The sequence below is a fragment of the Haliaeetus leucocephalus genome, unplaced genomic scaffold (genome assembly GCF_000737465.1).
Source record: "Haliaeetus leucocephalus isolate CR32 unplaced genomic scaffold, Haliaeetus_leucocephalus-4.0 Scaffold76, whole genome shotgun sequence".
Taxonomy (NCBI): domain Eukaryota; kingdom Metazoa; phylum Chordata; class Aves; order Accipitriformes; family Accipitridae; genus Haliaeetus; species Haliaeetus leucocephalus.
The window spans coordinates 1,854,703-1,879,982 of record NW_010972512.1 but is presented as its reverse complement, the minus strand read 5'-3'; the positions used below and the strand labels follow the sequence as shown (position 1 = coordinate 1,879,982).

The 25,280-nt window shown below is 46.3% G+C and overlaps 1 protein-coding gene across 1 annotated transcript in view; it reads right to left on the bottom strand.

The window, feature by feature from the left end:
- Positions 1 to 2,581: 2,581 nt before the first annotated feature.
- NOTCH2 (notch 2) overlaps positions 2,582 to 25,280 on the bottom strand; it is a 77,812-nt gene continuing 55,113 nt past the window's right edge. Inside the window, exons 18-32 of the mRNA XM_010581105.1 lie at positions 24,462 to 24,615; positions 23,284 to 23,468; positions 22,318 to 22,450; positions 19,998 to 20,243; positions 17,923 to 18,035; positions 16,824 to 17,353; positions 15,686 to 16,033; positions 15,302 to 15,444; positions 14,232 to 14,442; positions 13,511 to 13,607; positions 12,872 to 13,040; positions 7,793 to 8,094; positions 7,296 to 7,443; positions 6,687 to 6,784; positions 2,582 to 5,775 (exon numbers count right to left, since the gene is read on the bottom strand). Of these exons, the coding sequence (XP_010579407.1) occupies positions 4,432 to 5,775; positions 6,687 to 6,784; positions 7,296 to 7,443; positions 7,793 to 8,094; positions 12,872 to 13,040; positions 13,511 to 13,607; positions 14,232 to 14,442; positions 15,302 to 15,444; positions 15,686 to 16,033; positions 16,824 to 17,353; positions 17,923 to 18,035; positions 19,998 to 20,243; positions 22,318 to 22,450; positions 23,284 to 23,468; positions 24,462 to 24,615 (4,221 nt within the window). The 3' untranslated portion in view covers positions 2,582 to 4,431. The remainder of the gene's footprint in view (positions 5,776 to 6,686; positions 6,785 to 7,295; positions 7,444 to 7,792; positions 8,095 to 12,871; positions 13,041 to 13,510; positions 13,608 to 14,231; positions 14,443 to 15,301; positions 15,445 to 15,685; positions 16,034 to 16,823; positions 17,354 to 17,922; positions 18,036 to 19,997; positions 20,244 to 22,317; positions 22,451 to 23,283; positions 23,469 to 24,461; positions 24,616 to 25,280) is intronic.

Genomic DNA, 25,280 nt, shown 5'->3' with positions numbered 1-25,280 from the left:
GGGGTACACCTGCAGACCTGGCCCTGTGGAGGCTGCTGCTGGCACGGAGCTGCAGAGGTGGGCTGCCCCTGGGCCCAGCAGCCGGAGCCCTCCGTCATGGTCCTCACTCCTCACCCCGGGGTGTCCTCTTGCGCTGGCGGGAGGCGGCTGAAGCTCATCTACCCTACTGCTTCCACCACGCTGCTCTGGAGCATCGCTTCGCTCACTCCTAACACACCAAAGCAGCTTTGAAAGCTCTTCCCGCCGCCTGTCCCGTAGCCTCCCGCAAAGCTGCCAGCTCCTACCCAGCACCCTGCCGCTGCCAGCTACAGCCAGTGCCAGGCTCTCCTTCCCCCAGCCCTCTCCAAAACGCTTGGAGGAGACCATTGGGAGCTACCCAGGAGGCAGCTACCCACGGAGGATCCAGCCCCAGAGCTTAGTCCTGCTTCCCCCAACATGGAGGGCTTGTAGCTGGCTGAAGCTGTTACTTCTGGCTGTCAGGCTCAAGCCACGTCCCCCAGGGATCTCCCACAGCTCCTTTGTGGCAGCATTTACCAAAACACGCAGCCAGTGAGTGCTGCTACACGCACAGGGAGCAGCTCCACACCAGCGTGCAGAGGCAGGTCTGGCTTTTGCCCTGGGGAAGGAGGAGGAGCAGACCCTCCTCTGCCCACACAGCCGGGATACAGCTGCTGCTGATTCCCGAGACCTCTGAAGGCTCAGCCAGCTTGCTAGGCACTCTCCGGGATCAAAGGGATAAGCCATCTTGTGCCCAAACACAGCTGCCGCCTGCTATCATTTCTCCTGAAACAAACAACCTCACAGAGGAGGTCAGCCACTCTGACTAATGGGGAAACCCTTCAAACACAGCAACCCCCCAAAAGACAGGACTCCACCCTTGTTTATGAAAAACTGTGAAAATGTTCCCCAAAGAGCCTGAGGCTACTCCATTACTCCTCAGTTAGATAAGGGATGCCCCAGCTCCCTGTCTGGCTGGTTCAATTAGGCTTATTTGGATGCAACACAAGTTTTCACAAGCCCCTCATCATCCCAGGCAGGGGAAGAGGCATGTGCCAACCCCGAGGAAAGGCAGTTTCAAGTCTTAGCCTGAGCACCAGCAAACTTGACGCAGCTGTGCCAGAGACACAGCAGAGTTCACTAAACTTTGGCACAGAAGTGCAACCTGTGGTAGAACATGGATGAAAACCTCCCAGAGGTTTGTATTTACCAAGCTGGCTCTACTAGAAGATAAAGGAGCTTTGTTTGAATATTAAACCCTTAAAATGCCCCCAGCAGCTTTATCCCTGCTAGGTATCATAATTCAGCTATTGGCTCCATCCAAGTCTGCAGTGAGAGCTGGAAACCAGCCAGGTGAGCACTAGTGGAGCCCAAGGCTTCAGTTGCACCTCCCTGCTCAAAATACAGCAAGGCAGCCATTGTCAGTTTGTTCTCCGATTGTTCAAGTCAAACTTTTCAAGTCCGAAACCAGCACGGAGGAGCTGTGATTCCATTTCAGAGGCTGCAGAATTGCACATCTTCATGCATCAGCTGCCAAGCCAAAGCCAGGGAGGCAGCCTCAGCTCCACGGATTAGGGTCCTCCTCCCACCTGGAAGAACAGTGGTGAACAGCCCAGGGAAGCAAGCAGGACCTGAAAGGGCAAGTGAATCCACGGCTCCGCTAATCACCGCCTGACCCACGCTTGCTCACAACCTTTCTAAAAGCCACACAAAAGCCCCAGCCCTTCTCTGGCTCTCAGACTCCCAGGCAAGCGAGAGCTCTTATTCAAAGCATCTCAAAAAGGCCCGAGGTAGCAACACTTCATTATTTGCAGTGAAACACGTACCTGGACAGACCTCCAGGAGTGTTGCTGAGCCACAGCACAGAGCACCCTTGATCCCCAGGAAGCTCTCTCCTGACACAGACTGTGGAGGTCCTAACGAGTCCTCCCTTGCCAGGGGTCTGAACAGCTATTGAACACCGATGATTCGTTTATAATCCAGTGGCTGTGCCGTGATAGCCAGGAAAACAAATGAAAACAGCAGCACACAGACACTGGGCACATACTCTTTATTCTGGGGATAAAAATTGCTTATACATTTTGCAGCAACTATTTTCATAAAAGACTTTTATAAAAAATGTAAAAATAAGCAAATATTTTCCATTATTAATATAGGAAAATGCTGCTGTGTGAATGGTTACTCTACAACTTATGAGATAAAATACCACCTTAAGGAGATATTATCTTTACAAGTAGTTAAAAAAAAAAAAGGCAGGCAGAGGGCCATCGTATTAACACGCCAGGCACGAAACTGGCTTCATTCCATAGAAAGCACTCATCTTGTAAAAGGTAGCCACATATATAAAAAGGCACTTGGTTATTTGGGGCTAACGAGGAAAAGCCCTTTGTTTCTTTAGCATCAATGTAGCAACACTTCATTATTTGCAGTGAAACATGTACCTGGACAGACCTCCAGGAGCTTGCAGGCTCCTGCCTGGAGATCTCAGTCAGTTGCAGCTAAACTTCACAGGACACACTGCAGCGAGCGTGCTGGGGAACGCTGTGTGCGTCATAAAAAGCAGTAACTTCAGAATTAAAAACTTCAGCCCGAAACGACAGCCCCGGGAACCAGCTCCTCCTGAGGCTCTGCCTTCATGTACCATTGAGTCACATCGAAAGAAAAAGCTTTTACGCTTGATCAGAATGGAAAGAAACATCAGAAAAAATACTGTACATGGTAGGATGCTGAGTGGCCGCTGCTCAGAGGGGAGCGGCCTTCTCTGTCCTTTGGCAGCAGCCAACAGCCCCGATCTCTTTGGAACACGTGTCTGTAGGGTTCCCCCGAAGAGGTAGGAGCAAACCATCCCCAGAAACGTTCACTTTGGCTGCTGACTGGTTCAGAGCCCTTCAGGGAAGCATTACTCTTGCAGACAAAGCAGAAAGAGCAGCTGTTTGTCTAAGGTCAGCGACAGCTGGCTTCCATAACTCCAAAAATATCAGGGGAGCTGCAGTACAAACAGCACTACCGTCCCACAGAGCACGTGGGGCACCTCAGCTGGGAAATTGCGGTGCAGGCTGAAGTTGAGAGCAGAGGACAGCCCCAAACCTGTTAATCAAACTGCATTAGGCAACCGTTTCTGAGCTATTTGGTCTGCCGCTTAAGCCCAGCTCCTGGCTTCAGGCACGCTGCTACTGCTGCTGCTGGAAGCCTGCTCGGGAGTCAGTGCTGCAGCCTCCTTGCTGGGAGGGGAAGACAAGGCAGCCCTGTCCCAGGGCTGGAGCAAAAGGGACACTTTTCAAAGGGCTGGACGCCGTTCCTGATGGAGAAGGACGCACACTGCAAACATGTAACAACGTCCTTGACACTTTTGATAATACCATAAAGAGGCAGCATATGGTATATGGAGGACAGGACACACACACAGCCACCCTTGGATGGAGGGGAGGGGAGTACTGTGCAAGAATGCTGGGAGCTTGTGTTACCAGGTTTTGAAACACTCATGCTCATCCCAAGAGCTTCCCAAAAGGCCTGTATCGGTTGTAGGGCACCTCTTCCGGCATGGGAGCCCATGAAGGCGGTCACGGACACACCTGGCAGAACGGGGGCACGGGGAGGGTAGTGTGTCAAAATGGTCAGGCGTGTCTCAGGGAAGACATACAACATGGGAGAGATGTGCCTACAGGCCACCACAGGGGGAAGACCAGGTCAGACCAGCATTTTCGGGAGGGGGAAAAAAATAACAAACCCAAAACCTAAGAGAAGGCTATATGTATATATAATCTCATAATACCTGGGGGGCAGGCAGTGAGAACACTAAGGGGTGTTAGTGGGTCCGTATAAGACAAAGACTCTTGAAGAGGTAAAGGGTGAAGCTGCGTGACAGAAGGTGTCACTTGACCTGCAGGTGTTTTGGGAAGTCCAGCTCGCTTGCTGAGCAAGAGAGGCCGAGGGAAGGAGGGGTCTGGGAATGTGGGTGCAGCTCTGAGCTGTGTCAAGACAAGGCAACTTGAACTCGAGGAGAACTAGTAGAAGGTGCTTCAGAGAGAGGTTATGTGGGTAACAGGAGGAGTAACAAAATAAGGATACAAAGCTGGTTTTGGCTAAATTTCTGGAGAAACGACCATGAGAGGCATTAAGCTGAAGAGCTGTCTCCCCAGAGAAATGGTGGAACATATTTAAAAGCAGACTGGAGTCCAGTGCAGACAGCAATCACACCCAAGGTGCACGGGAGTTGGTTAGAAGTGACCCAGCTGGTCGTCTCCATCACCAGCTTCTACAGTTCTCTGTTTAGCATAAAAGCATACAAGCCTACAGCGACCACAGTCCCTCCAAGGAAAGAACAGCCTGGGCTCATTAAGACTCTTGGATACTAAAATGGTTCTTCATTTCCATCCTGGAAGACCTTCATGAGTTCTGGAGTCCACTTTAATCGGGCATCACCTTGGCCAGCCTTCAGGCATACACCTGCATGTTGTTCCGCTGCTGCTCTGTCATGTGAGCGGCCGCCGGCCCGCGCTGGTTGTTACTGGGACTGGTTGCCACATCAGACCAGTCAGAGGCTGAGTGCGGGGAGGAGCTTGACCACTGGTCTGGAGATTCGGGTGATGGAGTCAGGTACGGGTGCTCCCCTTGTAAGTGCCGGTTGTGGCTAGGAGTCCGTTCTGTGGCCGAGGAGTAGCAGCTGTGCTGTGAGGGAGGCGTGGGGTACTTCCCCATCGAGCTCTGGAACTGGTGGTAGGCCGGGAGGACCGTCTGAGCCACTTGCCCGTCCTGCTGAGGGATGGCAGCCATGGAGAATGAGGCGCTGGGCAGCTGAGCTAAATCCGGTAGCTGGTACATGGAGCTAAGAGGACCAGCCATGTTCTGAGCGCAGTTTGACTGGGCCTGCTGTGGCAGTGCTTGCTGGTTTATGCCGCCCTTGGGAACCAGCTGGAAAGTCATGATAGGGGGGAGAGACTCCCTGGACACTCCCATGTGCTTTGTATCTGCTTGAACCAAACCGCTCTGCTGAGAAACACTGGGGTGTGAATGCATCACCTGCGGCACCATGCCAAACATCTCATTGTACTGGGACTCGTTCACCTCCATACGGTTCATCCACTCGGTGGAAACGTTGGCTGGCCGGAGCCTGCCAAGCCCACTGTTAGGAGGGGTGGTTCTGTGCTGCGAAAGCAGCTGGCTGACAGACGGGAGCACCGTGCTGGATCCACGTCCTAAGGGCTGCATCTCATGGAGGTTGGAGAAGGACATCGTGTGCGCGGCCTGCACCGACGGAGCAGTCAGCAGTGAGCTGGGCGACGAGTGTAACACCCCCGGTGACGGCATCACAGGAGATGATGTTGGCTCGGATGCAAAAGCATGGGGCGATTCTAGGGAATCAACTGGTGACAGGGTCACTGAGCTCTCCGAAAACTGCCCTTTGCTCTCACTGAGGGACTTCTTCCTTCTCCTCTTCGCATCTTTGGTGAGGTTCGTGGGCATGATGCCTTTGGCATTCGGTTTTCGTGACTTCTTGCTTAATGAAGCATGCTTCAGATTGAGGAAGGACCTATTCGGGCCACAGATGACCGGGGAGAGGGCAGAGTTCAGCATGGCACCAGGGTGGCCAGCGGGGCTGTGCGCCACATTGTACTCGTTGAGAAGCTGCACTATGTCGTGGTGCATCCGGTCCTGGGCCACATCTCGGGGCAGGCGGTCCATGTGGTCCGTGATGTCTCGATTGGCAAAATGGTCCAGCAAGATTTTTGCTGCTTCGAAACTGCCTTCCCGAGCAGCAAGGAAGAGCGGTGTCTCTTCCTGAAATCACAAAGAATAAGTATTTTAGCGGCTTTGCTGTGGGGGGACTGACTTACAGCTAACACTCCCTTAATGGTGTGGCAACACCTGAAAGCACTGTTTAATGCAGTGTTGCATTAATTGTCTCCAAGAACGACCCACCCTGACAGGTGCCCATTGAAAAAGGCGGATTACAGGGGATGATTTCATACACGGCAGTGGAGCACACAGGCTAAACTATCCTACCAGGAGTGCACTATTCTGCCATGGGTCCTTGGAGGTACTGTGAAAGCACCTGGTGCCTTTCTCCCATTATCCCCTATGGGAGAAAGGTATAAAGGACTAAAACAGCCCAGTAAAAAACTGCAGTTTGTTGATAGCTCTAAAATCCACTGAGCAATACATAATAATCCAAAAAATAAACCCCAGGCAGAGGAAAGAAATCAAGGACTAAGACACACCAAAAACTAACAGTGAAGCTACAGGAAGTCTGCACAGTGCAGACTGTCTCTCAGAGGGGCCTTTCCCCCATATGCACCCTTCACTGACATCCTTGGAAAAGTGACAGGATGTGACTGCTGCTGTGCTGCCAGATCTGTGTCTCTGCTGACCGGAATCCAGCTGCTTGACACCAGCAGCACTTCACCCTGGTGCTCTCACACACCATTGACTGTGTACTGCATTCCTTTTCTGCCAGAAAAGCAGGACAGCATTGATGCCCAAGACTTGGCCAAACAAGGAAGAAAATTGCTCTCCTATATCAGAAATCCTACAAGACATCCAGCACTTGCGGAGAGCTCCAGTCACAGTCTGGGTTTGGAAGACCCGCACTGAGCACCCAGTTTAGAAAATCTGAACTTAGTCCACTATCAACAGCAAAGAGATGCTTTGAGTTAGGAAGCACAGCCATGCTGAGCACACCCAAACTGTACCTTGTTATCCTGCATGTCTCTGTTGGCTCCATTTTTCAGCAGCACTAGTGTTGCTTCCACATTGTTGACAGCAGCAGCCCAGTGAAGAGCGGATTTACCTGCAGGGAAACCCAACAACTTCAGTAACAAACCCAGGAGCTATTTTCTAAAGCACCAAGATGGACAGAGTACACTGAGGGAAGAAAGCAACTGCAGTGCAGCTCACAGCATGTGAACATGTCCTGAAGTCATGTTAACACTTCGGAAATCACTGTGCTGTGGCATACCCCTATGTTACCAAGATGCAGTGGGACTTTTGGCACTTGCTCTGGGATTTTTTTACTTTTATTTTTTAAATAACCTATCCACAGAGTCATGTCTGCAGTCCAGAAAATTCCAGCATATCCAACCCCATATTTCTTCTGCTTCTCTTCCAGGACTGTCTAGCCAAGCCACCGTGCAGCAGCCTACAGTCTATTACTGATGGGAGGACTTCCACAGGGGAGCCTAGTGTCTGATTTAGCTACAGAATTTATGAGCAGCCCATGCTCCAGGAGAGCAGAAGCCCACCCCTCCTTGCTTGCACCATGACAAATATTTGCCTAGCCCAGTATGTTGTGTTCACATTACCGTGGTCATCTACGGCGTTCACATCTGCCTGGCAATTAATTAGCTCGGCCACCATTCCTTCCACAGCCAGACGTGCAGCCAGAATCAACGGGGTCGTTCCATCATTCATCCGAGCATCCAAGTCTGTCACTCTGTTTCGGATCAGGATCTGGACAACAAGGGAAGACAAATTTTCTTCAACACTGCTACAGATCAAAACTGAGGATTTGGCAGAAACTGAAGAGAAACTATAATGAAAAAGCAGCCTGAGCACTGAAATGCAAGGACCCAGATAATAGGTGACAGAGGCAAAATAAATACATGCCAGATGATTCACGCATGCTGAGTTCTTCAAGCTATTAATGCCTGAGGAAACTGGATGTAAAATACAGTTTCACCTGGCCATCACACTGTGGAAGGTATGAGAGCAAGGCTGTGAGTGGACAGAGCGCAGCTTGGGCAGGCTCATATAATTACAGAGCACAGCTACTCTAAAAGGGGTTCTTCAACTGCTGTACCTGGAAGACACCCTGGGCATCAGCAGCTACAGCTGCATGCAGGGGAGTCCGTCCCATGTTGTCCCGTGCATTAGCATCTGCACCAGCATCCAACAAACGTTTTGCAGCATCTGCTCTTGAGTAACGGGCTGCTAAATGCAGTGCCATCTCCCCAGTGCGGTCTGTTTGGGCCTGCAGGTTGGCACCTTGATAGATCAAATCTGTTATTATATTCGCTGAGGAATCTTCTGCATCCTCATCATCCTCGCTGATATCAGAGCTGCCCACACGCAGAGATGCCAACATAAGCGGAGTACATCCATCTGCAACAGAAGAGATGATATCATAGTAACCTGATGGTTACAGCAAAGGAAAGGAAACCCTCTCACAATTCTCTCCCCTTGAGCACCTACAGCTACAGACAATCCCTCCAGACACTTTAACCCAGACCTGGGTTAAATCCCGCCAGTCACTTTAACAGAGACCCTGTTCTCCTATCTTAAACCCAACAGAGTGAGTGAGTTGTTTTCCCTCCAAGCAGGACTTTAATACCTGCTGCAACCCCAATAGAACTTAGATACTTCTCAATTAAGTAAGATCATTATAAAACAAAAAAAGTTTGCTGCTAAAGTGGAAAAATTCCTCAAAATGTAAAGGCTAGCTAAATTCCTAGACAAAAGCAAGGTCTATAAAAATCAAAGACTTCAGATAACTAAGTATAACTATTCATGTGGATGTTTGAATCACATAACTGGGGAAAAGAAACAATTGACAGAGAAAAATTATTTGACAACTAGCCACTGACCGTTGGTGGCATTTTGCAGATATTAACCTGAAGTGAAATGCAGACAAAAGCCTTCATATCTATTACACACCAAGGTCTTCATGAGAAGGACCCTGAAGTTGTGACAGTCAAGCACTGAAAGCTGAAAAATGCCCCAGGATGAGTGCCTGAACCAACCTCAACTTGCTTTTAGTAAAGTCCATGACCAGAGCCCTAAACAAACTGATCAAGCACACTCCGTACTTTCACAGAAGTACACCACATAGGAAGGGACCACGGAACAGGATCTAACCCAGTATTATTTAGTGGTGCACCAGTAGCATCCTACACATGCACAATGCCTTGTTCCCCACGCACCACTCCATCGCAGCATGGACTGCCCACAGATACAAATTGCTGGAAGTCTCACACAGTCTGAGTGCTCTGGAAGATACTGGGCTCGTGTCTCTCCACAAGTCTCCAGTGATGGGCTCACACTGATGGGACATCCACAAAGGCTAAATTCACATTCATCCAACCAGGATCCTTGCATTGTCACTGGAAGGGGAAAGGCTTCTCCAAACCTCTAATTTAACTTAGCTCCCTTGGACGAACTTCCCTCTCTGCTGATCAGAGAGGGCGGTCCAGGAAGACTAGCTCATGCTGCTGATTTTTCACCCTTATTAATACTCCCCTTGATGCAGTGTAATCAAGATTTAGAACATCTCCACATATTTTCAGCTACCCATCAAATGCAAAGTGCTTCAGTTTCAGCAGACTCTGAACATTACAAGATATTCACTACCTAAAACCAAGGACTTCAACTGTAGACGCTAATGCTTGCTTACTGATTTTACTGCTTTACTTCACACACATCATAGGCACCTAGAAAGTAAGAGGGACTAAGATGGCAGCAGGAGTGAACCACTCTGTGCTAAGCACCCCACTACAGCTCTGCAAAGGTGAACACAGATTTTGCTTCTCCAGTGTGGCTTGCTAGCAGAAATTCAAGACAATCTTTCAGCAACTGCCTGATTTATTCCACAGACAAGCAGTCAACCTTCCCAGACCCTACAGACAACAGCTTCCCTGCCTGCACAACTCTTGATCTACAGTGCACTATCTGCACTGAATGAAGTGTGTAAGCCCTACAGAAAGCCATATGGCAGAATTAGGACTCTATGCAGATAAACAAGGTGATGATCTCCTACTGAAAATAATATACAGAGCTCTAATGCTCTGCTCCCATTTCCCAACTTCTGATCACCTAGCCTTCCTGACTCTCTATTTCAGGGCAATTCCAAAACTTGCTAGGAATCTGTCGTACAGCGTCAAGCACCGGCAGAGATCAGGGCTGTGGCCTCCAGGTCTGCTCCCCAGGCAGGCTGGCGGCAGCAGCAGCACGCACGCTCCTCCTAGTGGCTCACAATCACAGGACACACAGGTTTACACTGAGCTACTTTCTCAGGATTTGTTGGACCGCAGCGAAGTGTTGACGTATGGGCCTGGGTTCAGTTCCAAGATCCAGTCCTGTCTACAGACCCTCTTGCCTGTTGTCCATGGCTCTACCTCCTTTTGTGCTTCTCCCTCCCACTGCTGGCTCTGCTTCCTTGTCCCAAATGAATACTTCTCAGTATTCAAGTCAGGCTGTGGTCTCCTCTGTACTGCCCTGACACAAAGAGCAGAGACACAGAGCACAGAAAGGAGTTTTCCTTTTCTCCAGCACCACAGCCCTGGGAAAACCACTCGCAGGAAAAGTCTTGCTTGCTCAATCACTGCAGTTGTCCTGGACAGATCATGCCTAGCTGCTCTTCAGGGACACGGCAATAGTATGCACTAAATACTTGGAAAAATTAGCTGTCACCCTCCAAAATGTCTCTCAGGTATGTGCAGCTCTTTTTAGAGCTTTGTAAATTGGCCACACACGGGTAGTTTTATGAGGCTAGCAAAAAGCACATCCAGCTAGACCGTCACAATTAAGTGCTTGATGGACTACTAGAAAAAAAGCCGTGGACACAATGCCTTTTTGCCTCCTTCTAGCTTGTTCTCTGAAATAGCTGGAAAAGAACCCAAAAGGATCCAGCTGGAGGCAGACACACAGCATGGAAAATTCCAGTCTGAACCACTGAAGTTTTAGTAACTGAAAAAGAGGGGCATATAATAGGGACAGTCCATCGGTTTTAATTATAGGTGGTGTTACCAGTTATGCCTATGATTGCATTACCCTGGTTACACACTCACAGTAACTCCAGTGAAAAGAATGTCCTCACCACTCTGGGGCACACAGAGAAAGAACAGCATAGGGAGACAAAGGTGATGGCAGCATTTTATAAAACCTCTTCTGTTTGCTGTCTTTCAAGAAGACAGCCCCTGAGTAAATGTAAAACTCAGAGCGAGATGGTAAAGCCAGAAGTTCACTAGACAGGTACAACTGAAGGACTCATACAGGCACAATATACTGAAAGCCAGGATGTAAAGAACCTACTGGGAAAGTGTCTAGGCAATACTTCTGTAGGAGGCTGGACCTCTTGGATACCCCTAAACTTGAGAGACCGCAGAAGGTGCTGGATTAAGAGACGGAACAACCCCTTGGTACACTGAAGCGTTTCAACTTGCCTCTCCTCTCTCTAGAAAAAATCTCTACTGTTCTACCTGCCACCTGCACCTGTGGCCAGGATCTAACTCACCCAGATTCAGATGGCTCCAGCCCAGACACCTGCACCCAAGTCAGTCAGCCTCAATGCCCTTTGTAATTAGGGGCAGCGAAGCATTACTGGAGTGTGAGCCATCTAGTCTTCAGGAGACTTCTGCTTGAGACAGAGATGAACTGCCTCTCAGAAGTGCCTATTCCCTCTGCCTGCAAAGGAAGAGGAAGGTGGCTAGGGCAGATGAATAGCTACATTAACTGCAAGGAATATTACCCCTCCTTACTAACCCATTACTCCAACACTTCTCAGACTTTTAAAACCATTTCTTCCCCTGACAATAACTCGGCTGCTTGCTTCTGATGCCACAGAGGGGAATAGCTTACAGCGGCTTGCTGCAAGCTTCCCAGTTGCATCTGAATGGCAGGAAAGCAACTCACTGGTCAGTATTATTCCACTGCTATTGTTGGACAAAGCTTTGAGTGAACGTGAAAATAAGCTGTCTGAAGTCTTAAGAACGTTATTGCCTGCACTTGGAAAGCTTTTACCCTGCCACACAACTAGGAGCTTCAATGGGGGAAATAAAGAAAAGCTTAAATTTGGCAGAAACTGATGGTTTATGTTCTCACACTCGTTACACAGAAATCCCTCCTTCCCTGTGCTTTGCATTTAGGAGAGCTAACGGGTCAATGAGCAGAAAAGACAATACAAGAGAACAGAGAGAATGGGTCCAGTCATCATTAAATTGCATGGAAATATTCCCACAAAATCCAATAAAAAGCAATTGCAGCAATATCATCAGAATCACCTCTCTGCATATGACCAAGAGCCATGCTTGCAGCTCTTCTGACCAGGATAAAGTTCTTGGTCAACTCTCTCCTCTTGGAACACAGGAATCAGTTATTACCAGATAACCCACCCAGTCCCTTACCAGGTTACACAGCCTTAGTGCTACACTTATAAAAAGCAGCATTCTTACTGCATCTAGTCATTTGAGACTGAAAGAGAGCGAGCCTGTGTGCACATGTGAGTGTTAAGGAAGTCTCCTTCAAAGTTCACAGTTGTGTTACGAATTCAATGAGTTGATCACCCTAAGCTGAGGATATAAACCAGTGAATAAAAAAAAATAATTAACAAGTTTGCTTGCTGCTCTGTTCCAGCACAGGTGTCTCAAACTGCTAATCAAGAGTATACTGTCTGCCAGAAGTCACCTTATTCGGGAACAGGCCATCCTTGCTTCCACCCCAGACAACAGACACCTAAGGTATAAACCCTGCTAAGTTGGTCCTTAGTGAAGTCTGGCAAAAATCTCTGCAGTGATCCAACTGGAGAAGCTGGGTGTTATTTCCAGCACAACTGTGCATTCCAAATTTCTGCCACAATGGCATTCTGACAATATCTTTTAGTCATGCATTGTTATAAAGGAGATCCTATAGCTGTAGTTCCTACAGATGCTTGCTAAGTGAACTCTTCTTCTCCTGGTTGCATGATACTCCATTTGCTACAGACCATGATCCAATCTCTCCAGCTTTCTTTTCTGGAGCACACATGAGCTTTCCTTGAGTATCATAAAATTTCTGCTGGTGTTCCTGTATGCTCCATATAATTTTTAAACGTTAGCAGTCCCAGTCATTGAAGACAGGGGAGGTCGGTGGCTGGCTGGCAGAACACATGGACACTTAGAGTACTGACCTGGCCCTCTGACATTGACATCCAGAACATCCACTTCTTGGTCTGCTTGAGGTGGTGTAAGGGCTAGTGACGTGCTCCCACAGACGTCTGCTGCCTCCAAGTGCTGCTGTGTCCACTGGCGCTGATCTATCTGCTCATCACCTTCTGGGAGCAAGGCTTGATCCTCAGCCTGAACACAGGAAACAAGCAGTTGCTTCAAAATGCTCATCAAGTGGCCAAAGACACTGGAAGTTCTTGGGGTTTTCTCAGTTTTGTTAGGGGTTTTTTTGTGTTTTTTTCATTTGTTTTAAGTTAATGATGGTCTCCGTTTACCGCTGCTTGGCATTCTCAGCTTTCACACTCCCACCATACGTTATGAGGCCTGAACTGCAAGACATTACACTGCTATTAACCTTCTCTTCCCTTTTGATGCAGCAGGGCCTGGATAGGGAGGGGACACTGGAACAGAAGTTACCTGGTTTCTCTTCTGGCCTGTGGTGGCAGTGTTAACCTGGGGATTTGCTCCTCAGGTATCATTAGTTACAAACCCCTAAGCAAAGGGAGGCTTTGAGCAAGGGGCATACTCTGGAAGTTAATGCAGCTGTTTTCCTCACTAGCAGTTTCAGTTTCAGGCAATATTCAACTCTTGGAGCTCCTTACCTTTGCTCTCTTTGGCTGAGGTCCACCATCACCTGCCCAGTGTTCAGCTGGTCCAGAATCTGCCAGGTTACCCTCTGGTATCTGGACCGACAGATTTCTAACAAACAAGGAGAACACATCACTTTTCAGGCTGACCAGGTGCTACTACTGCTACTTACACTAGCCTGTGGAGACCAAGGATGGAATGCTTGCAAGTTTGGTAGCTTGCAAACAGAGGGACCAAGAAATTAGAAATCTCAGGCAGCCAACAGTGGCATTAAATGCATTTAGAACTGCAAACTTGGTTAATTCAATGGAAAGCCAAAACTGCATAAATGGGATTCTTCTTTTGAAACTTTATATTATTTCTGGGTCATGTCTTTAACGCATTGAGATAGATGTAGTAGAAATTCGCTGCCACCTATCAACCTAAAAATCTCTCACCTATTCCAGGAGGAAATTATGCAAACAGTACCCAACTGCTGAACTAAACAGTGTCAGAAAACCAAACATAACCAGGAGATCAGATTCCTTACTAGCATTTTATAGATTACAGTTAATTAAAGTTCTTCTGTCCAAAACAGATGTATTAAAATTTAGAGAAATAGCCTAAGAAAGTTCTAGCTTAACAGGCAGCTTTCTCTATAGACTTACGTGCCTTTAGTGAAAGATTTATACACCGCATTCTCAAAATCCTCTAACAGGCTAATAAACACAGTCAGTGGCCTAAATGCAAACTTACTTGAGTCCAACAGCATCTTCCCCAACTGGCTCTCTGCGCTTATGATTACTAGGATCCCTGCGCAGAATAAAGCCCTCTGGGAGCCACAGTGAACCATGTTTGCGCTTACGCTTTGCCATCATCACACCCAAGAGAAGGATTAAGAGGATGATCAAAGCTGCCACGGCAAGTAGGTAAAGCAACTGGGTCTTTGGTGGTAACAAGGGTTCACCTAAAAATTCCAGTTAAAATACAATGAGATTAACAAAGTAGAGACAACAATCTTAAATCTACATACTTTCTTTTCTCACTCAGTCTTCCCCACAGAGACTGTATTGTCTCTATACTGTGACGCATTTAGAGCAAAGGCTTGAGGAAGTTTAGGCTCTGCTGCAACTGTTGTAAGAATACATCCCATCTTTCTGGCTTCCCCTGATCTTGTTTCTCAAAATATTTTTTAGAGTATATCACTGAAGCTGAACTGAAGATCCTGCTCCTTCCTCAAGGGTCCTGCTGGCTGAAGACAGCCACCCTGAATCAGTGTAGAGAGAGCTGATCTACATAAAGATATGAGCATGAGCCAACTAGGAATAGTGGTATTGCCAATCTAGTACAAGGTTGCAGCCCAGCCTCAGACTGAGGGAGAGGGGAGCAGAAGGGAAAGGGATTACGTATGGCCAGAGGAGAAAACATCTGGTAGGCTGAGGAATACCCACCGCACTTTCTAATGGCACTTTTTTCATTGAATCCATGGCTTAGAGCACATGAATGGTTTTTAGTGCAGACAAGATCACTGCAGTGTGTGGTGCACTGCTGCAGCACATGACAGACTACTGTTTCTACAGGTATGAAAATGACTAGGCTCCAAACTTAAATGCCCTGCCCTACTAACCAGATGTCCCCTCAGAGCAGAATAAGCATATTGCATATACATACTTCCATAACTGGGGATGAAAAAGTTAGCTCCCAGAAACCATACCGGTCAGTGAGACATATTAAGATGATGATCAATAATCTGAGCATGAATTTTGAAAGTCCAAGTTTGCTGACTGCCTTTCTCCACAAGCAATTTTCCCTTTGCAATTACTTACTTTGGACAGACACGAAAGGATAGGGCAACATGCCCTTGATGGCCTGAGCAGCTAAGAGAGCTGCAGCAGCTTCCGTGTTCTGAAAGCACTGCTCCGAATCCTCTGCACACTGACGGTTGTCAATCTCCAGGAACACCCTTGTGCTGCAGAGACAGAATAAGAGGGCACAGAAGTCAGCGACAGAAACTTTTGCCAAAGCACTAGGTTAAAATGCAGCCTTTTCAGTTAATCTTTCCACCCCAGCACTGAATTTGGCAGTTGCAATAGCTTTACATTTCCCCATAAAAAAGACTACAGCCCTAGAAGGTCCAGAATGCCCCAGACACCTACAAGCAAGAGCTACCAGCATTACAAGGCCAGCAGAACACAAAGGCATCCACTCACCCAATGACCTCTTGCTCTAGTTCTCTGTGCTTGCGAATGACCACAGGTGATCGCCGACTCCGTGCTGCCGATTTCTCCCCATAGTATGGGAATACCATGGGGTTTCCCTGAGAGTCTAGCTTGATTCTCAGATTGGTGTGCAGGAGAGTTCCCAAAGTGCGCAAGAAGCTACGAACATCACCCAGCAGCTCGTCAGGGGGCATCAACACCACAATGATTAGGGTCCCTTCTGCCAGCTTCTCGGCTTTGTCACCAGCACAGTCCAGACCGTCCCAGCCACACTCCTCACTATTACAGCCCTGGTCACAGCGGCCATCTGCATAGTGATCTGCACAATACTTGTCATACCTAGAACAGGGAAAGGGTTACAGGCAGCATATAGGACATACACAGTCTGTACAGTATACCTGCAGTCTAGGGGCCAAAGCCTTATATTCTTTACAATCATTTGAGGTAAAATAACACTCATATTCAGGATATAAGGAGAAGAAATATAACCCCAGGATAAGCTTGCAATCTGGCAGGGTGGAAGTAGGAAGCACAGAACACCCCAAGAACACCTGGTTCAATTCTGGTACCAGTGGAAGAGAACTGCTTATTCTGTTTACTAAGACAAAGCTATAACACCTCCTGCCTCACCAAGGGAGAATCATCACAGCAAAGCTGTAGCATTTATCACAAATAACTGAAGAGAAAGAAGTGCCATGACAAACAAGCTGGAAAACACATTTAGAGGTAGCAAATACAGCTGGGATAAAAATACAGGTATTGCTGGTATGGAGTGAAATTCAGGATAGGAGGCAGTGCTATTAAAATCTAGTACAAGGTGAAATACCTCCTATTTACATTTCCACAGAAAGCAGTGTACATCCATCAAGCAGGTTAACACATTACCATTGCTCAGGCTACCAACTTAGTTCATAGCATACAAATTCCAGAACTTCCTTCCAAAAATAAGACGAGAAGTATACAAAGCCGCAGAAACTCCTTGATGTCAAACTCTCAGCAAGAGCAAGGACCAGCAACAGAAACAACAGAAGAGATGGGAGCGGCAGGCATGAAGCATACCAACTACTGAAAGCGCTAGCAGGAGATGTATTAGTGACACAGAGAAACCATTCTCAGAATCAAGCCTTACTTGCATGTTTTGCTATTTTGCTGACATTCAAAGTTGTCAAACAGGCACTCGGGTGTGTTGCAGAACTCATCACACTGTCCATTGAAAAGCATCCAGCAGCGCAGTGAAGAGGAGCAGTTGGCCCAAGGATCTTCCATTGTCAGGGAGCAGTCGCCTCCATCCCACTGGCAGGCATGAGTGTTACAGTCTTCATCACAATAGCCATCTTTTGCTTTTTCCACACACTGGGAATCCAAACATCCTTGGGGCTCTGGGCTGAAAGTTATGGGCTGTTCACACTGGCTGCCTTGGGTGTGAACAGGGCACTGACAATAATAGTAAGGAGGCTGAGAATGAGGGTGGCAGCTTCCACCATTCTGGCAGGGGGCACTGGCACAACCCGTGTTTGTCTGGCATTCCTCTCCCACAGACAGCTTGGGGCAATAGCACCGTGGACCAGAAGATGTCTGGATGCACTGCTCCCCCTTCTTGCATTTCACTTGTCCACAAGTACTGTGGCTGCTGAACTCACATTTTGCTCCAGAATAACCCTATGGGGGTGAAAAAAAAAAAAAAAGGCAAAATAATCAGGCTCACAAACCTATTCTTCAACGCTCCAAAGGCTGGAGGCAGGCTGTCATGTGCAAAGCCTTTGTCCCCCATAATTCCTCTAGCCTCACTGCAAGAGCCATGATTTTCTGGATCTAGCCTCAGGGGCAAACTGGGAACTTATAAGGCTCCATTACATTTTGAAATGGACTTAGAAGAGCCACGAACAAGGCAAATCTTGCAGTAAGCACAGAGAACACAGGATAGCAAAAAAATTGCTGAAATTTAATGCCAGGTTTAAGACAGAAAAGCCAGCTATCTTGCCTCAAGAGCAGAATTTTTTGGGGTAACGACAGGCAGCATCACTCTCCTGGAGCACCTGGAAGCCCTGGGTTTCCCAGCTAAGTAGATAAACTAGAGGATGTGGGTAAAGAATGTCCAACGACACAGCTTTGCAAGCAGTACAGAAAAGATAACCTTCACCTACTGTGGACCAGTGAAACTGATGAAACTGTAGCTAGAGAACTCTACAGCTGAGGCAGGCAATTCAGTTTCAGGATACGGTGCTTACCGGAGGACACTGGCAGATGAACCCATCTGGCATATTGCTGGCAACAGCACAGGTACCTCCGTTCTGACAAGGCTTCCGGGGACACACATCTATTACACTCTCACAGTGACGACCTGAGATGTAGACACACGGGGAGAAGAGAGCAGAGAAAAGTGTGGGTGTGCACATCACAAAGCAAAACACTCCAATGAATAGCCAATGAGCCAAACACTCCAGTGAGACCATCCCCTCAGAACAGGTAGGGCACATGTCTTCCAATAACACATGCTCTCCAAGTCGCTGTAGGGGAAGGCACAACCCTAGAATCCACAAGGAGTATTTGGAGAGAGCCCACCTTGTCTGCTTCATCAAGAATATGTGTAACCCAGCCCAAAGACAGAATTTGCTGCTGTCACCCCCAAGTCATCCAGGCACAGAGGCTGAAGGTGCTGTACCACATCAATTTGGTGGTTCCTAAGACTTCTTTACTTTTTGGGAGATGCTCAATGAGTCCAAAGGCAAATCACACTCTAACCATGAACGAACAACCCTCAGGACCAGAAGCAATATGAGTGAACAGGACAAGCAAGCAGTCTGTCCCTCAGACTGATCAGCTAGCCAGAGGTCTTACTGCACTGACTAGCATTTGCAGGAGCTCCCAGAGTCAAACTCTGACACCAGACTTTAAAAGGAGGAGGATGACCTAAGCATGACTTGGACCCCCTAGGAAAACGTTAATAGACGTCTCCACACATGTGCAGCCAAGACTGACTGCTCGCAGACAGGAGCAGACAGGGCAGGATACCCCACAGAGTCCTGGCATCCTATCAGTCATGAACCACAGCAAAGCCACCCTGTTCCCTCCCAGGCAGAAGGGTCAATGTGGAATGTGCAGAAGACGAACAGCTAGAGGAAGAAGCATGCACCCCTCTGTGCCTAACATTTCCAGACAGATTTCATGTCTGAGACGCGGCAGCTCTCCCTGCTCCTCCTAGGGTGCAGCAGTTCTGCACTCCCCACACCGCAAGTTTCAGCAACCCTTCCATGAGAGCTGGAAGCAACACGAGGCATAAAAGCAAGCTTAACAGACGGTCTTAAATATAAACCTGTCTGATGACCTGCACCAGTGTCCCACTAGCTAGCCTAGCTCCACTTCTTCCCTCATATGTTGCTCTTTTAGGAACTTCTTTTGTCAGTCTAGGTAATGCTACTACATGAATTCTTCAAATGTATGTCTGTGTGATTTCTTTGCATCTGACAATCACAAATTTAGTGAAAAATCACAGCATCTTTAGCTTTTAAGAAAAAAAAAAAAGAGCAAAAACTACTGGTAAAGCACACAGGGAAGGTCACTGGCAAGCAGGGAAAGTGAAAGGTTTTAATGGAGGAAAACTGAATATGTAAGAAGTTAAACTGACATGGAAACTGGTAAGCTGAAAGTTAAGACATCTGGAGACTATCAGCCCAAACTTATGCCCAGTGGGAGGCAGAAAGCAGAATAGCAGAAATACTAACAAAGAAGAGATCTAGAGAGAGACATAAGTTTGCGCAGTGCGAAATTCTTGCAAAGTTGTGATTCAAACTTGGATTGTGAAAGGATCACATCACTGAGCTAGGAATGTACAGTCTGTCTATGCACAGAATATTCCATCCTGACCACATCACCAATATAAGGAGGAAAGGGAGCAAGAAGTAGAAAAGGAAGCCAAAAGCTAATCATGGCTACCATGACACTGATTTATATTAAAATTAAAATTCATATGCTGCTTTGCAAAAGGAAAAGCCGTGGAGAAGCTGACATGTGAATAGTTACACTTCCAATATTAGAAATACGAAATTATGAAGGAGAAGTACCACAGAAGAAAAATCCTGGCAGCCAAGTGTCTCAAGAGATTCCTTTGTCTGAGACAGCTCTGGAAGCCAAATTTCTTAGAAGATTTAAAAGAAGGATTGGTTTAAAAACTAAGACATGGTGTAGGGAAACAATCAGCTATTGTAAAGGGAAGTGACTAGATAACGTGACTGCCAGAAAGGGAAAGAATGACCATTTTTCAAGATATTACTCTGAAGTTGGAAGTATGTTTATGACTACTCACCAGTAAAAGCACTACGACAGACACATGTATAATCATTTATCAGCTGAACACAGTCCAGACTTCCACGAGGGTTACAAGGATTAGAGAGGCATTCATTGATATCTCCCTCGCATCGCTCGCCTGCAAAGCCTGGGAGACAAATACAGCTGTAGCCCCCGATCTGGTCAATGCACTGCCCTCCATTAAAGCAGTGGGGTACTCCTGAGTCTGAAACACAGTCATCGACGTTCTCCTCACAGAAACGGCCTGTCAAGACAGTAAAAAGCAACAATTTGAGGATACAGTGTCATGGCCTCATTTCCTACTGCTCATCAAGTTTTAAGACCGTGTCACACACAGTCCCAGATATAAACAGGTAAAGATCCCAGCTTAATGCAATCCATACTGTGTGCAGACAGACAGCCTCAGATCAGACCTAGGGAGCATGTGTTTTAGATCCAGGCTGTTCTCAATGGTAGGTCATATTGGTATTTAGCAGCTTTCATGCTTGACTTAAGTTAAGGGCATAATTAAAAACACAAACCCAACACAAAACCAAAAAAGATGCACTCAATTTAGCCCTGTGACTGAACATAGCCAGAGAGCCCTATGCTGCCCTTGCAAGGCTGCAAGCTTCCCACCATTCATTTAACTTGGTGGTAACCCTGAAACTTGGCAAAGTGCATTTGTAGCAACATCATTAAAATAAGCTACAACAAACCAACAGAAAAGCAACTGTGATAAGACACAGATTCCTGGCCAGCATGCCATTCCTGCAGTTTGACTTATGGGGACCTACAGTAAATTCTCAACACCGGCTAGGGATGGCAGTTTCTCCCTCTCCCTACAGGGTTCCCTTTCAAGAGACAATGTCTGGTACTGGTTCTGCCCTCACCGCACAGTATAACGAATAAAAGGTGACAGAGAGGGCAAGTTGAGCAAGGAGTTTTGTCCCTTAATACAGTTGATTCATCCAGAGCAAGTAAAGCCATTCACCTAAACACGGAGGATGCTTACACTGGCATCAGTAAAGTATTTGTTTCAAACTGGGCCAGGGACAAAAGCTAAGTCTTGATATTATAAGTAATTATATGAATCTTTTCTAATCCTTTCATTTACAAAAAAACCCCATCCACAAAGTAATTAATCTCAACAAATAAAGACTGAAAAATTAAAAGCAATACATTCAGAACCTCTCAAAGGAGGATGGGTGCTTTAGTACAACACAGAAATTCTGGCAGTGCAGAAACTGGTACATAAATACACACTTGGATGTAGAGACTGAGAAGCAACTTTTTTTTTTTAAATTGAAGGACCAAATTAAGAACAATACACGAAGAACTGCTACTGCACTGATTTACAATGAAATAAAGACTCATCCAGACTGGGGAGATGTGCTGACAGCCACACTAAAGTGAATGAACTGGTAACATGCATGGGCAGGAGGCAAATATATTAGATTATTTTATAATTTTACTTAAATTTACTTTATGAACCAAGAATTTAGTTCTGACACACATCTGGAGATTTTGCCTACGTTGAGATGACACCCTTCAGAAAGAAAAAGTAAGTTCAGAGAAATGTAAAATCTTTAACTGTCTTGAGAAATAAACTTAAGAAAAAAAGTCAAGTGAGAATGCATTCACTGATGGGTTAAAATGTGCAAACCTGAGCATTTTGAATGGTAGAAGTCAGGGCCATCAGGTCAGATATAACAGGGAAATGGAAGGTTAGGTTTCAAGAAACATGACATTAAACAGGCTGTGGAATCATACTTACTGAAAACTATCATTATGTAAGTGTGAACCTTTTTTTAAAAAAAGGGCTTTTAATAAAAGAGTTCAAATTTGCTGAAATAGTTTAAGCTAGCCTAGAGACACTGAACTTCTTTTCCACAAAAGACTCCAGGACAGAGGAACAATGCAGGGCCAAAATTTAAACAAGGACACTGGAAATTATGCAAGAACTAAGCAAGTTTTCTGTATATTTCATAGCATCTTAGCCAAAAAGAAACCTTGGATTTACTACATCAAAACAGATAGGACTGGGAGAGACCTTAACGGTAATCTAGTCCATCCCCATTGCCAAAGATGGATCATACATTCCCAAAGGACACTGTCACGACCTATTCCTTTAAGAGAAAAAAAAGGAATAAGAAAAAAAGAAAAAAAAAGCAGCATTTATTTTTAAAGAGAAAATATGTATCTCAAGGGATTCAGCACGCTTTGGGAACATTCTTCAAAGAAAATAATGCATTCCCTTTAGACTCTGCATCATGAAACCAGTAGTGAGAAAGGAAAATTCACTCTTGTAACATTCACTTAATTGCTGAGCTTCATACCCCGGGTTCCTGGTGGACAGGAGCACTTGAAATGATTGACGAGGTCTATACATGTTCCTCCATTCTGGCAGGGCTGAAACTGGCACTCATCCACTTCATATTCGCAGTTGACACCCTGGTATCCAGGCACACACTGCCAGTATAAAGATAAGTGTGAATAATCTTCTCCTAACAGATACATTAGTAGACATCTCAGAAAGGCTAACACAGACAAAGCAAGCCCTCAATGGGACAGATTATGACTGCCTTTGTAGCTATACAACTGCAAGTGATTTCAAGGGCTGCACAGCCAGCCAGCTTAAGCACACAACTTGACCATGTGACTACTCAACAGCACACTGCATGTTTGAATTTGAGTGACTTTATTCCCGCAAAATATAGTGATCAAATCCTGACACCCTTTACCACCGAGACTGGCTTAGTAGTTTTGACTTAAGGTTTACATAAAACTCCTTTCCTTCTGGGCACAAGCTTCCAAGGTGTTCCGCCATTCTGAAAAGCATAGGAAGGTTGATATACCATAATCTCATGGTCTACACTGCTCTCTGCATCAGCTGTAGGAAACAGAAAGCAGTGGATGGCATCTCCCACCCTGAGAGCCAAGGCATAATTTGCCCATCCAATAAGGAGAATACAATATTCCTTTAACGCATTCTACGTATATTTTAATATAAACCACACCTCAGGCAAAAAATCTTTCAAGATAAGAACTCCATCTCCAAAGAGGCAAGGAGTTCAAATGCCCATCAACTACACCTCCTTATACCTCTAATTCAGTCTTAAAAGCCTCTCAGGAGCACTGCTGCTGCCACAGCAAAATTAAAAATTTTTACCAGGTGCAGGTTGCTTTTATCCCTTCTTTGAAGCTATTCTACCACTTGCATGTGTTTCTGATTTCTTTTGATTCCTTTGCATTACAATGCTTTAAATATTTACACCTCTTCCTACTAAACCACTGTGCATTACCTCACACTGGTATCCACCCAAGTGATCCCGGCAGGTAGCACCGTTCTGGCAGGGGCTGGAGTCACACTCATCCAGCTGCACCTCGCAGTAACTGCCAGTGTAACCCACCTGGCACTGACAGTGGTGCGTGTTTCCAACATTGAGGCAATGACCAGAGTGCTGGCACAACTGGTCCACTGTGACTCCTGAAACAAAGTAAAGTAAGCAAACATGTAAAACGCACTTGCCACCAGTGTTGGTAGCGCAGCCAGGAATGAATGTGGCTAGACCCAAGGAATTGGAAAGTTGGAACTCAAAAACTGAGGAGTTACTTTTTAAATTACAGTCGGTCAGAACCACAACTAGCTTCCAAATGAAGTCACTGCTCTGTCCCCTTTGGATCATCAGCATAAACACTGGCATGAAGTATTTGTATTGCTCTATTATTTTACCACTGGCTGGTAAATACACATCAGAAGTACTACTGTTGCAGTACAAAGGTTCAATGTTCGTACCTAGAATGTCTGCAAAAGGTATGGGAGCTTGACACTCTTCTCGTTTGACACTGAATCTGCTTGTTTGGATTTCCTGGACTGAAAATGGCATGACAGTGTCCATCAGTCTGGGCTACAAGCCACCTTCCAGGAAGAAATTAATCTAAAACCCAAATATTTTACGTGTACATCATCTGAGGCAGGAAATTACTACTTTGGAGGGCCATGGTATTACTTATATAGCTAAATAGCTCACTTAGTAGCCAGTATTCTCTGTAAAAACAACTTACAAATATAATGAGTTACAAGATGCCTTTCTTGTACAAGGATATGTCTTAAACCTGGCCTGCCTGGGATTTAGCAGAAAGGCATAAACAGCTGGTGTATTTTCCAAAAAGGCAAGTCCATGTAAAACAGTATTACTGAAACTCTGAGACTTCATAAAATACTTAATTCTTCTTTTCTAATATTTTTATGGCAGAAGCTAGCTTCCTATGTCAGGAGAATCAAGAAAGCCTTGACTCCCAAATATAACCTTGCAGAGAGTTTTTTTAGCTTAGAAGTGATCATGATCGACCACCTAGAGGCAAAGCTCTCTGGGATTTCCAATATATGCTGTGTTCACAGGCGTATGGGGAAAGGAGTCGCAGATGAATGATGCATGGGGAAATGTTTTCAGTTAAAGCACAGAGGATGATTATTTACCCCTTTGTGAAGCTGCCACTTGACACGAGACATTGGGCACATCACAGTAAGCACCAGCCCAGCCAGATGGACAGACACATCGAGTCTGGGCTCCACTCTGAACACACGTGCCTTTATTCTTACAGGGAGACTTGCTGCATAGATCCATAAGAGCCTGGAGAGAACAAAAACACAACATGGTATATGGCAAGCACAGTAGGAAACACTATTTGGAGTACAAGTTCAAGAAGCAAAGAAAGGAAGCTCTGCAAAACTGGTTCCATGTGGCACTGAAAAGGACAGTACTTCCCAAGTCTAAGTCAGGTGTTTCGCTGACAGTCTCAAGAGCTCCCATGCCTAGGAAAGCGCAAATGTAGAGAGAAGTAAACCCCAGATAGCAGCACCATTTCAAGAGTAAGCTGATCCTCATGCCTTGCTATGCAGAGGGATCTTTGGCTGGCTGGTCTTAGCAAATTCAGTTTTATTTCAGACTAGGCTTCTAGTCCCACATTAGTAGGAGGCTTCCAGCTATCAACAGTAACAGGTGTACCTTCTTCTCCCAAACTTCCCCCAATCTTCACTGCTTTTTGAGGATGACAGATGCGTCCCACATTTTGATCTTTGCTTTTCCTTTTTGTCATTAGCTCACTATACCTGCTTTTGGCCCCATTTGCTCTGGTGTGGTCTCACCGAGTTCTCCTGTCTTCTGAGATTCAATTGAAACCCCACAACTGTTTTATGAACTGAAGTTGGGCCCAAGTATACTGCTTTAATTGATTCCTTATATAAAAAAACAGTTTCCAAACAAAGAGACTAAAACTCAGTAAATCATCATATGAA